The sequence below is a fragment of the Zingiber officinale genome, chromosome 1A, assembly GCF_018446385.1.
Source record: "Zingiber officinale cultivar Zhangliang chromosome 1A, Zo_v1.1, whole genome shotgun sequence".
Lineage (NCBI taxonomy): Eukaryota > Viridiplantae > Streptophyta > Magnoliopsida > Zingiberales > Zingiberaceae > Zingiber > Zingiber officinale.
The window spans coordinates 139469052-139482778 of record NC_055987.1 but is presented as its reverse complement, the minus strand read 5'-3'; the positions used below and the strand labels follow the sequence as shown (position 1 = coordinate 139482778).

The following is a 13727-nucleotide window of genomic DNA, read 5'->3' as shown; positions in this document are numbered from 1 at the left end:
TCTCAGGTCCATGTAAGTGAAAATTTGTGGCAGTCGTTGGAGGAAGAACTGGTACCTTCAGCAACCACGAGCAGATCAAACTGGCTGGATTCACAAATGAAATCCTCTTCAAGAAGAAACAATGATTCAGCTGTATGTGTGGTTGGAGGTATGCTTTGTAGGGTATTGTTAAAATAAATATCAAACCAATAGAATTTGCTTTTTTATGTTTTGAAAATTTAATAATTGCAGAAGCAGTTGTTGTGGAACTTGAATTTCAGAACCCTCTTCAGGTTGCAGTTCCTATCTCTGAAATTTCTCTTATATGTGAGCTCACTGCAAAATCTGAGGGAACAGAAACAGGCAATATCCAATTCATATTGCACATTATTCCATATTGTAACTTTATGTCTAAAGTAGGTTAATCTGGTTCTATGAAAATTATGCAGGTAGTAGTTCACTAAACACACCACCACCTGATGGGGATTTCGAGTATGTAAACATCTCCTAGTTTTAGATAGTGGCTATATTCTTGAAAAAGATTTCTGTCTTTTCCAAATGATAGGCTCATGTTATTATTTTGTTCCATTTATGTATTGTTGTTAAATGGTGTTCATCATTTCAGGCGCCCATGCAATAGTGATTCTTCCTTTATGCTATCAAAGCTGGATGTTATTTTAGAAACCGGTGAGACAAAGAGGGTAGGTAAAAGATCAGAGTCCTAATAATTTCCTTTTGACCTTTGTGTAATTTGGTGCTGTTTCAAAATTATGGTACTGGAAAACTTGACTGAAGTTAAAAGAACATTTGAAGTTAGGGGTATTGTAATTTGTAATAAACCATCTATTTCTATTATTATCATTTCTCCACTTTTTAGTACACCTACAATTTATATTCTTTTACTCAATTGCTACATGGAAATATGGAATATGCTAGTATTTTCTAATTATTAGGAGCTTCATCAGTGAAACTATCTTTACATTGGATCACATCTGTTCTAAATTGATATGTTAACTTGTTGATAGCTAATATGTTTGAATATTTGTTTCACTTTTTTTACATCATAGATACAACTTGAAGTTTGTCCGAAGATGGAAGGTTTATTAAAAATAACCGGAGTGAGGTGGACTCTATCGGATACTGTGATTGGTTATCGGCACTTTGAGTTTGATATGAAGGGCAAGCAGAAAAAAGGAAGAAGAGATTTAAGCTCTTTAAGCACTAACCTGGAGTTTTTGGTGATTAAGGTTTGCATCCTTCTCTTCTACTTCACCAAGGAATTAAGGAGTGAGAGAAATAGCTCATTTTTCTTCTTTGTAATCAGGGCTTGCCGAAACTTGAGGCATGTATTCAGCACTTACCAAAGAAAATATTTACTGGGGACCTAAGGCCTCTACTGCTGGAACTTCGGAACCAATCAGAATTTTCTGTGAAGGTTGATTCATTATATTTCTTTTATTATGGTCAAATTTTCTCCTGGCCTTGCCAAACTTATATCAGTTTATGTTGTACTAACGGATAAATTCCAATTTATAGGCAATGCATAGATTTCTGTTAAGAAAGCTGTTGCTGCATGCCAATTTTGACTTTTGTTTCAACATCTTCCAATTGTGCAGAACATTAAAATGAAAATCAGTCATCCAAGGTACCTCATTCCTGGAAACATTGAAGAACTAAACATGGATTTTCCTAAATACTCTGAAAATCTTGAAAGTGCTGTAATTAAGGAGGCACCAGCAACTGTCATTCCAAACACTAAGAGTTTTTTGTTTTCATTTCCAGATGTAAGTATACCAGTATCTCTTCATGAAACTTTTACAGCACACGTACTGTAAATAGAGCACACCAATATTTCCCAGGTGTTGACTTTTTTTATTTTTTTAAATCCTTGTCATTTCAGGATGCTAAAGTACAAGGCAGAGCATGCTTAACGTGGCCTCTTTGGTTTCATGCTGGTCTTACTGGAAAGATTTCCCTGTATGTGTCAATATATTATGAAGTTGAAAGTTGTTCCAATAACATGACTTATCGTATACTGCGAATGCACCATGACTTGGAGGTAGCACATACCACTTAATTATATGCCTATATGTGTATATTTCTCAAAGCATAGTATTACAGTGGGTCTAAATTTGAAATGAGAATACAAAACAAGAATGTCTTAGAGTTAAATGTCTTCCTCATAATTTTCTAGGAACTAATTTCTGTCACATGAAGTTAAATTCTAGCATTTAGATGTTAACTGAATTAAGAACTTAGGCTATGTTTGGTAGGTTAGAATAGAATGGATCATTCAATGTGCGATTCCATCTCAGCACTTGGATGGACAAATTTAAGGCAGAATGATCATTCCAGTTTTAATAAAAATTTATATATTCCATTTATTCCATAGATTTGAAATAAGACCTTCCACATTTACAAAACATGATATATGCTTAATTTCAAAGTCTAAAATTGAATTAGGTAAGAGACAAATGAACTGATTGAATTGAATTGGTGGAGCAAACTAAGTCTAGTGCACTAAGTAAGATGAGTCGGTAGGTCAAAAGGCTTTGTGTGACATAAGGGTTAGATGGGTCAACTAGACGAATTGAACAACATGAGTGGGTGAAACAAGTTAGAGAATTGAGTAAGTTGGGAGAATTGAGTGGGTTGAATTGGTGAATCAGGTGGGCAAGCAAATGACTTAGTTGAATCCTTTTAACACTCCAATAAATATCATTTTCTGCCTTGGTAGTTGATGTGAACCCAAGGAGAATAAAGCCGCATTTATCCTCAATGAATTGAATGAAAAATGCAACTTAGTAGAATTGATAAACTTGAATTGAGCGCTGAAAAGAAATTTGTTAGAATTGAATCTAGGCAGACGCTAGAATTGAATCTAGGCAAAATTTATGAGAATGTAGAATTGAAAGATAAAGATAGAAAGAAGTGTTGAAATTTACCAGAATTCAATCTAGGCAGGTGCCAGAATTGAATCTAGGCTAAACTTAAAGGAAATGTAGAATTGAAAGTTAGATACTTGAAATAAATGCTGAAAGGAAATTCGTCAGAATTTAATCTAGGCAGAATGTAAAAGAAATGCGGAATTGAAAGATAAAGAGACTTGAAATAAGTGCTGAAAGGAAATTTGTCAGAATTTAATCTAGGAAAAATGTAAAAAAAAAATGTGAAATTAAAAGATAATGAGTGGTAGAAGGAAATGTTCTACTCCCTTTTGTTTCTTCTCTTTTTTTTTTTCAATTTTTTTAAAATTTTGGCCTCCATTTCTATTTTTTTCCTTTTCTTTTTTTTTTAGCTGAAAATCCCAATTTTTTTAATTTTATTTTTTTATAGCAATAAGGCAAATAAAATTTGCTAAAATTAGAATGATAACAATAAGTATCAAAAGATGAACAAAATAGATAAAGATTCAAGCACAAAAAGAAAAAGATAATCAAATTGATTTAGAAAGACCAAAGATACCATAGAACCCACAATGAATTGAATGAAAAAACAGGGAAAGTCTAAATCAATAAGATGGATGAAAAGAACCTTGACCCAATCACCTTGGTATAGGAGATGGAAGATACAAGGGGATACCTTGATAAGTTCAAGAGTTCAACGAAGAACCAACAAGTGAGAGCCTCACCATCTTTTGTCTCGTTTCAATTTAAAGCATGGTGAGGTTTTCACTTGTTGGTTCTTCATTAAACTAGAACTCATCAAGGCATTTCTTTGTGGCGGTCAAAGATTTATCAACCTCAATCCCAAGGTTGTGGCATCTTCCATCTCCTATACCAAGATTTGTGCTTTCTTAAGTATTGGGTCAGGGTTCTTTCCATCTATCTTATCGATTTAGACTTTCCTTGTTTCTTCATTTCTTAAGTATTGGGTCAGGGTTCTTTCCATCTATCTTATCGATTTAGACTTTCCTTGTTTCTTCATTCAATTCATTGTGGGTTCCATGAGACTTTCTTCTCCTTGGGTTGAAATAAGACCTTCCACATTTACAGAACATGATGTATGCTTAATTTCAAAGTCTAAAATTGAATTAGGTAAGAGACAAATGAACTGATTGAATTGAATTGGTGAAGCAAACTAAATCTAGTGCACTAAGTAAGATGAGTCGGTAGGTCAAAAGGCTTTGTGTGACGTAAAGGTTAGATGGGTCAACTAGACAAATTGAACATGCTGAGTGGGTGACTATTCTTTTATATGGTTTATAATTTCATCTTTCTATGATTTGGTTTATCATCAAAGTCCATCTGCCATAAAAAATATTGAACTCTTAGTTCTAAACTGCCTTTTTTCTTTGTTTTATCTTTGGAGAGTCCTAGCATTATTATTCTTGTAGTTCCGCCAAAGAGTTCTTTTAACACTAAAAGCAATTTTAAAATAAAAAAAACATTTTGAAAACTAATTCAGTTCTCTAGAAGGTCCACTATTGATGACATTTATTTGCTAAAATGATAGCTAATGAAAAAATATTTATAAAGAAAAAGAAGGATTTGCACATGCTTTTATTGGTTAGAAAAAAACTTATGAATAAATCCCTAGGAAACTAATTTTGGTGGGTTTTGGATAAGAAAGCAATATCTAGAAATTATATTGATGGATATGTATGATAATGTTATCACTAAACTTCAAGTTTTTTTTTTTTTTTGGAGGGAAACTTTCAAAACTAATGGGTTTATGATAAGTAGAACAAAATTTGAATATATGAATGTAGTTTTTGTAGCAAGAGAAGAATCAAAGGAATGGTTAAAAAGATGCATATGAAATCTTTGCAATTAAGAATTTTAGATATTTTTGGATCTATTGGAGCAAAAGATGATAGCACTCACCTTAGGCAGCCAGTATCGCCGGCCCAAATATTTTGGATCTATGATTTAACAAGGGGATATTGATGGAAACTTTTTTAATGAGGAAAAGGAGCTTTTGAAGTCATGTGATCATCCTATTCTGCATAGGTTAAGAGTAATAATTTAAGACTTGTACAACATGTATATTTCAAGGATCAGAGTGTTGAGAGTGTTGGGCTATTAAAAAAAGTTAATATTGTAGAGAAGAGAATTATAAGATTGATGTGTGGTTACTAGAAAGGATAATAGAAAATATTAATATTTGAGATTAGATGCGAGTCTAACAGATGATAAAATATGAGAAAAGAAGTTTGAGATGGTATACAAATATTCAAAAACTAATAGATTCTATAACTAGGTAAATTGAATCTGTTAGAATGGGAAGTGCAATGAGATGGTATAAAAATATTCAAAAGCTAATAGATCCTATAACTAGATAAATTGAATCTATTAGAATGGGAAGTGCAACAAGCAGAGGGAGACGAAAGAAAATATTACTAGCTTTGTAGAACTCAGTGGAGAGATATGGTTCGTATGTTGTTCTTAAATAACTTGGGGAACAATTTGATGATACCATCCTTTCAATTATTTTCCTCAAATCCAAAGCCTTCATGTAAATTATGGATACATTAAGTTCAGGAAAAATGTGGTTCATCCTTCAATATTTAACCACCATAACTATCTGATGTAACTAAAAATTGAAATAGGCAATACATTTAACAGGTTTCAGGTGTTTAATTTCGTAAATTTTGAACCAGAATTAATGTCATATTGCTTGATAATTGCAAAAAACTTCCTGAATGCACTAACAGCCTGATGATCTTTCGTCACTAATGGCATTGAGTGCTACTCCAAGACCTGTTTCTTACTGAATGATGATATCTCAAAGGGCCCAAGTGCTATCTTTGTAGCTAAATTGTACCTAGTTTGTACTTGTATTACTAGGAAAGGACAAACTGCAGTTTATTGTTTTGAGCATAGATCTTTTTGGAGATCTCTACACAATTAACTAGTATTACAAGTAACTCAGTTCATTGAAAACGGTTCCTTGACTTTTTTTGGGAAGGTAAATATATATAAAGATTCCAAAGATCACAAGACTATTACAACTCTAGATGTCTATGACATGAAAAGCATCATCAGATCTAAACATCATCACAAAACTGCCACAAATGAAAACATCTAAGAAAAGAAAGACATCAAGAAAGCAACTACTACCTGACTGAGAGCTCTATCACTTGATGTCTACAAAGCGCCAGATATGTATCTGAACATTTTGAAACATCCTCTCAATACAAGGTACAATGTTCTCAAAACGACACCAGTTGCGTGCTTCCCATACAAGATAAATCATCGAAGATACAGCAAGATATCGCACCTTGGTGCGTCGTCCTTTCCCTTTGTAGTGGTACTGAATATCAAAAAAACTACTCATGCTAGTGATTTCGAATCTGATATCCAACCATATCTTGACCCTATCAAAAAGAGACTTAGCAATAGCACAATCAAAGAAGATGTGGGCATTGGACTTTTCAAACCGGTAGCACAGGACACACATCTTGTTTGGTTCATAAGGCAAGTTGTCCGCTGTCCTTAGCTTCCCGTGAGCAAGTAGCCAAGCTATGAAGTGGTGCTTGGGCAGTATACATGACTTCCATATCACCGAAAGCCAAGGGACTTTGGGCATTCGTGGGCGAAAGAACTCATAAGCCAAAGCTGACCTATTTTGCTTCGCCACAAACCACTCAGTTTCATGTTTGCCACCCCTACTGAGGTAGTGTGCTCCAAAATAGTGTCACGAATCTGTAGTAAATGCTTATTAATGAGTGGAGAATCCGAAGGTCTACTCCTCCAATGCTAAAAATTCACAAGTCGGAGGTAGTGGTGGTGGACCCAACATACCCAAAGAGACTCCCTTTGATTTTGTATATTCCATAGAGTTCTACATAGGAGAGCCATATTTCATGCTTGCAAATCACGTAACCCATATCGTCCATCTTTTGGTAGACATATAATTGCCCAAGAGATTGGTGGATGCTTTGTAGACCACATAACAAATTGAGAAATTTCATAAATCTTGTCAATCACACCATTAGGCATTGGAACAATAGACAACCAAAAACATTCAACGCCTTGAAGTACCAATCGTATCAACTCCAACCAACCGACATATGAAAGGGTATGCTTTGGCCAAGCGGTTACCTGCTTTGTGATAGCCTTAAGAAGTGCTACATAATTTGCAATGCTTAGTTTCTCTGTGGCTAATGGAATGCTAAGATAGCGGAAAGGAAAGGACCCCTCCTGAAAACAAGTAATGTGGAGTAGCCACTCATGCATTTGCTCATCAACTCCAACCACATGCAAGTTATATTTCAGTGGGTTCACCCTAAGGCCTGCCTTATCACTAAAATCCATCAAACAACCCATGATGAGGTTCAAAGTAGAGACATCCGCCCTCGCAAACAACAATAACTCATCGACGTAAGCTAGGTGAGTGAGTTCTACCCCCGCACACATAGGATGATAATGAAAACCGTCCATTCTTTAAACTTCCTTCATAGAGCGCGAGAAAACCTTCAAACATAATCCAAACAACAAAGGGGAGAGTGGGCCACCTTGCCTCAATCCTCTTCTCCCACTAAAGCCATGTAGCCCTCCATTTAGGTTAACCGAATATGATACCGTGCTAATGCATTCATGAATCCATCCGCGAAATTGGTGGGGAAAACTATAACCAACTAGGGCGGACATAAGGAAACCCCAATTAACCATATCAAAGGCCTTTCGGAGATCAACTTTAATCATGCACCTTAGTGAGATTAGTGAGATTCTCTTATGAGCATACTTCCTCAATAATTCTTGGGCTAGATGGGTATGCTCTCTAGACTCCAATGCACTAGTCCTTATCAAAAGCTACTTGCACCCGATCCAACAAACTATCCATGACACTTGCCAACCATGCCACCAACACTTTGGAAATGACTTTATAGAAGACCGTGCAATATGAAATAGGCCTATAATCAGAAACACGCGGAGAGTGATCAGATTTGGGAATAAGAGCAATCGAGGTATGATTCCATTGCTTAAGAAGTTGCCCATGATGAAAAAGCTCCGTTACCGTAGTTACAAAATCATCCCCAATCTTGTCCCAAGCGACCGTGTTAATCTTTGCATTGAAATCATCCGGACCGATAGCTTTATCTGCCCCAATATCAAAGAGAGCCTCCTTGATCTCTTCCGTTGTGACTGGAACAATTAGGCCCACAGCTTGGGCTTGGGACAGCCAGCTCCCAGGGAAGTTGGCACTGTCCAAAGGTATGCATTGGCCGGTTTTGCCCAATAGATCGTGAAAGTACCCCCACAAACTCTTTAGAAACCTCATCCAAACTAGTTGTTTGCTCCCTGGATTGCTTGTTAGGTGTGATGATGACATTTCTTTTGTTGTTGATCTCTTCCCTGACTTTTGGCTGCATTTCTAGTTGATTATACCCATCCATTATTAAAGTAAAGAATTTGGTGGTTAAATCATCAAGTTTCATGTAGTTTTGTTTTGAACATGCTTTGTACAGTGGTACCCTTTGTTCTATAAGCCTATTGTCTGTCTAACTTTCTCTTGAATGAACATGTTCAGAAGGTTTTTTTACTGCTGTCAGTGTTTCATGTTGATGTGCTGCAGATACAAAGCTGTGAAATTTGAAATAATCCTTTTTAAAACTGTTGCAGATATTGCCATCTATAGATGTATCATTCAATATCACTCCATGCAAATCAAGCTTGCATGAATTCTTTGTCCAGATGGACATAGTGAACAAGACAAAATCGGATTCTTTCTCTCTCCATCAGTTGTCAAGTGTTGGCAATATGTGGGAGATATCAGCTTTGCCTACCACTCTTTATATCTGCCCTGTGCAAACATTACTGGCGGGTCAGGCTTTGTCATGCTTCTTTAAGCTAAAGGTTTGCAAATTTATTTTGCATTGACAAAAAAAAAGAGTTGCTTGTCTCTCAGTAAATAGAGATTTAAATTCAGCTTTTTGGTCTATCATCTAGATAGTGAAAACAAAAGTGTGATGCCATAAAATTTTAACAGTTCAAAGCAATATTAACTGTATTTACCCTTCAGGATTGTCGAAAAAATTCAAGTAATGAAGAACATCCCAGCAGTTGTGATTTGTTGATGGTTTCTCAAGATAACAAAGGAGTAATTGATGTGTCAAAGTCTCCCATGGTTGAATTTCATCAGTTCGAGAGACACCACCAGGTGAAGTCTTCTAAGGTAAATCCAGCCTATTTATTTTATAAAAGACCTGTTTGTTTCATTTGGCTCCTTGAATTATAACCTATTTATTATGGCTTTGGCTGATTTGTTTTATATGTTGGGAAGATTATAACAAAAGTATAATAATTGAGAGGTGTCATGTTGTGTCAACGATATAAAAAACATCCTTTAATTAAAGTTGATTGGCTAAGCCACCTATCCCCAAAACTCAAGCTATTAAGGAAAAGGATCGATTTAGATATTTATAAGGTTATCACTTTATCTTCATGTGTGGGTGGGGTACTTGACTTGTTGGTCTTGGCCTCCTAGTACATGAATTGATTACCACTTATCTCATGGCAGATGGCCTTATAAACCCATAAAGAAGCTTCAAATTGAAGTCAAACAGGAATATCTTGGTGCATGGCTTTATCTTCTTGATGGCCTCTTGCCTTCAAGATGGAAGCCTGGAGGCCTGGGCCTGGAAGCACTCATGCTTCATCTCACTGTTGCACATGAAGATATATTCAGAGGGCTTATCTGCCAGTTTGACATACTCATTGTTCTTCCTACGATATGATGACCTGCTGTTCTTCTTGACATTTTTGAAGGGGTCAGGAATGCTACCTGTCTCTGTTGATTCTACTTCTTTACCCACAGTAGTACCATCACTCGTGGAGCAGTGAGATGATCAAGAGGAATCGAGGAAGGGTATCATTAGAGGAAACAGTGAATTTAATTAGGGTTTCCAGTTTCCTCAAGCTATTCCCCTCTTCGATTCCCTCTCAATCAACATTGCACATTGCTCCTCAAATGCTGGTGAAACTGTGGGTAAAGCAGAATCAGCAGAGGAGAGTTTCATTTCTTCCTTTAAAGAAATTCAAGAAGGCTACGAGAAATGAGGATACTCCGGGGTGAAATTGTAGCGACAATTGCCTTCGACCTCAATCTAAACCTTCTTTATGGGTTTTATGAGGCCATCTTCCATGGAAGGATGAACCTGTTGCAGAAAGTGAAATTCAAGCTTTATATAGATTGTCTGCTATCCCACCCACACATGAAAATATTTCTTCTTTTTTTTAACACTCGAGGGATTCGATCGCCTGACCTCCTGCTCTTGCACCATGTTAAACTTTGTTGGCTAACCACTGTATCGGAAGAGTAGGTCAGAAGTTTGAATTTCACCTTTGTTAAAAAAATTAATCAATCAATGTGTTGAGAGATTGGGTCAATTAGATTAAGTACCTCACTCACACATGGAGGAGTGACAATAATATAAATATATAAATTGGTCTCTTTCCTGTTAGCTCGAACTCTTAGAAGAAGTGGTAAATTTAGCAGGGTCGAAGACGAAGTATTAACAATATAAATATGTAAATTGGTTTCTTTCCTATTAGCTCTAGTTTTCAGGATAATAGGTTAGCCAATATAATTTAACAACTTCCAGTGGAGATCCTATTAAACCTGTTCAACTGAATTAATTCATGTGATTAATTGGTCTGCATAAAGCTATGTCATGGTAGAACCATTTGTGACTGAATTAATTAATTAAATCCGCAACATTGGTTATTGGCCTTGCCACGTCAGTGAATAGCTCAACCCTCTGAGATGAATTGATCTGCAACAGGTGTGAATGTAGGGAGTAGTAATTAGATTATCTAAGATTTGGCTTGGTAAATGATTGCAGCAAGAGGTGTAATTTGGTTGTCATTTATTTAGTGTTAGTTTGGAGTCAGCATTTCTTTTTGTGTGAATGTAGGGATGTTAAGGTGGATGTGTAGGCATACAAGGATGGATAAGATAAGAAATGAAAATGTTAGATAGAAAGTCGGGTTGCACTTATTGATAAAAAAACTCAGGAGACACGTTTAAGATGGTACAGATATATATGTAGACGAAACTCTGACAAATGTGCACATCAAATGAGAAAAAGGATGACCAAAAAAGACTTGGTTAGCAACAATAAAACAAAATAAAATTTATTTAAATATAAATAATGATATTGTAAGGGATATAGTCCCATGACATTGAAAGATCCATATAGCCGACCTTACTTAGTGGGATAAAATTTGGTTGTTGTTGTACGGGTCCTCTATTGTGGCGATTTTCATGAAGCTTGTATAATGAGTCCATAGGTTGTTGTTAGTCTATAATTGGAATGTTGCAAATATAAGAACGGGTGATAATATTCAGAAGTACAGGGTGGTTGATTTATTCAAGGGTAAAGCAGGGTGCAACAAATTATTTAATAATTCTGCGAGAAGGAATCAATTCAAATTTTCCTAGAATCATAGTTGTCTATCAACATAAGACTTGATATTCTTTGACGCAAATGAATGCTACGAGATCTCTTCGTTTCTACATCACCAATGAGCCCTTAGCCATTCATCCATCGATTGATTCTGGCTATCCCTAACAACTAGTATCATAGCTGCCAAGGGTGAAGCTTTGCCTGACTGCTTAAATTGTTTATTAAGCAGCATGAAGATGATTCAGCCCATGGCCAAAAGGTGTGATTTATCCATCCCAAAGGAGAAGTAAGAGGAATAGTAGTTGCTCTGTTGTAATCTTTGCTACCATTTTCCTGTATACCAAGAGTACACTTGAGTACAAGTAAAAACTGCCACAAGGAAACACACAATCCTGTCGTCAGTTTTTCCTCACACACAATGTAGGGAAGGTTAGTTCTGTGTCAGTCACATGTTTATAATTGTTTGCCAAAATAAAATTTGTATGAATTTGGCTAGCTATAATGCAGTGTATTTTTAATTCAGAAGTTATTGCCTCACTTGTTTTTAGTACAAAATCCAGTAATCTGTTATTCAGGTCTTATGATATCAATTAAGTGAACTTTATATTGGATGAGCACTTGGCGATGTCATCTGAAGGGGTAACTCAAGTCATTTGTTAGTGTTGTCCTCATCTCCTAGATGTTTGACATTGAAAAATATAATATTCGAAAATCATTTGTTCATTTGTTCTTGATGTAGATATTTTATTAGTTTGATGTCTACCCTAACCATGATTGCCTGATTTGTTGTGCAATTGAAATGTCAGGGAGATCTGGGCAAGGTTGACTTCATTTTGATATCAAAGATGGCCAAAACAGATCCTGTAATTGAGCCAGTAGAACGACCAAAATTGTTAACCAATCATACTTGCCATATCAGGTAAGATTAGAATCTATTTAATTTTTTTTATTTTACTGAATTTCCAGAATCCTGAACTTCCATTTCTTATCCTTTTCTCCAGTATTAGCAGCAACAGCCCCATATCCTGGCAAATGAGTGGCTCCAGAATGATTAACCATGATTTCTCTGCTTCCTTCTGTGAGGTTGGTTTTCATTTGAGAGTCCAGAATTGTTCTGATTCTGTTGTTTCCATCAGACTGGTAACCTATGATGTCATGCCTGGGAGAAAACACTCAGAAATGGCCAAGCTTTCTGATTCTTCTGGAAATGGAAGTGGATGGAATGACATATCCTTGGTTAATGATATAAAAGTTGTCTCCAGTGTTCAGGGGAATCGACCTAAGAAATTATCAATGGAGTCTCAATTTCCCTTTATATGGTGTGCATTAAGCTCTACTAAACTTGATTTGCAGCCTCTGTCTTCATCTGAAATTCCCTTGAAGATCTGTCTATTTACACCTGGTACATATGATTTGTCAAACTACGAATTGCATTGGGAGCTAAATCCACCCGAGAGAATTACCGGTGATTTAAAAACATGCACTTCCGGTACACTTTATGGGCATCCTTTCTACCTGACGGCAATCCAGTTACAGCATTAAGGAAACCACGACAGTGAGGATTCTCTTGCTTCACACCTTGTAAATTATGCTTTTTTGTCACCAAGGCTGAATAGACAATCAAATCATCTTGTTATAGGCGAGATGTGCTTTAGCTGCTAGTGATGTATAATTTTCTCATGGGTCTCCTGCGGGCAGCTTCTGTTGGTTCATGGCATATTTTTTGAGTTTTGTTTTTTGACAAAAATTTCATTCCAACAGTTTGTTGCTCCTTTAGATCGTCCGGTTTTGCACACAATCTTATTCTCTCGTACACATGTAACATGGCAGCCCTTTATGTTGCTACTTATATTTTGGATGTGGTGATTCATGGATGATCTATTATAATGCCCAAGGTCGGTGATTCAATGACCAGCTGTATTGTATGTTGATGCTGAAAATGGCATGCTTTGCTTTTCGTTCTCTAGTGAGAAGTTCTGTTCTGAAATTCTCGTTTTTAGCCCGATTGACTGTTGTATTGCTCTCTCTCTCTCTCTCTCTCTACCATTTCTTGTGTTATCAAGAGAATGATAGCCTTAGCATAATAGTAAAATTATGTGATCTAGAGATTACGGATTGGAGTTATGGAATCAATCTCTTACAATATAGGATTGATTGTGTACAATAGGTCATTTCTTAGAATTTCATATTGACAAGAGCTTTACGCATCGAGCTTTTCTTTTTTGTTTTTCTTTTATGTTAATTTTTAGTTAATTATGCAATGTAGGCGACCTAGTCTAAGTCCAACACAATTAACAAGGAACTCATTATCTTGCTTTATTCAGTTAATTTTGTTTTCAACATAATGTAGCTAATACTAGAATATTGTATTGGAAACCAATGAGTTTAGCATGGA

At 35.9% G+C, this 13727-nt stretch overlaps 1 protein-coding gene across 1 annotated transcript in view; it reads left to right on the top strand.

Moving 5' to 3' along the window:
* LOC122035693 (trafficking protein particle complex subunit 8-like) overlaps positions 1 to 13246 on the top strand; it is a 40028-nt gene extending 26782 nt beyond the window's left edge. The window contains exons 17-28 of the mRNA XM_042594826.1: positions 7 to 148; positions 232 to 342; positions 429 to 471; positions 605 to 680; positions 1047 to 1226; positions 1304 to 1414; positions 1596 to 1763; positions 1880 to 2038; positions 8547 to 8780; positions 8947 to 9099; positions 12139 to 12251; positions 12334 to 13246. Coding sequence (XP_042450760.1) covers positions 7 to 148; positions 232 to 342; positions 429 to 471; positions 605 to 680; positions 1047 to 1226; positions 1304 to 1414; positions 1596 to 1763; positions 1880 to 2038; positions 8547 to 8780; positions 8947 to 9099; positions 12139 to 12251; positions 12334 to 12874 — 2031 coding nt within the window. The 3' untranslated portion in view covers positions 12875 to 13246. The remainder of the gene's footprint in view (positions 1 to 6; positions 149 to 231; positions 343 to 428; positions 472 to 604; positions 681 to 1046; positions 1227 to 1303; positions 1415 to 1595; positions 1764 to 1879; positions 2039 to 8546; positions 8781 to 8946; positions 9100 to 12138; positions 12252 to 12333) is intronic.
* The last annotated feature ends 481 nt before the right edge of the window (positions 13247 to 13727 follow it).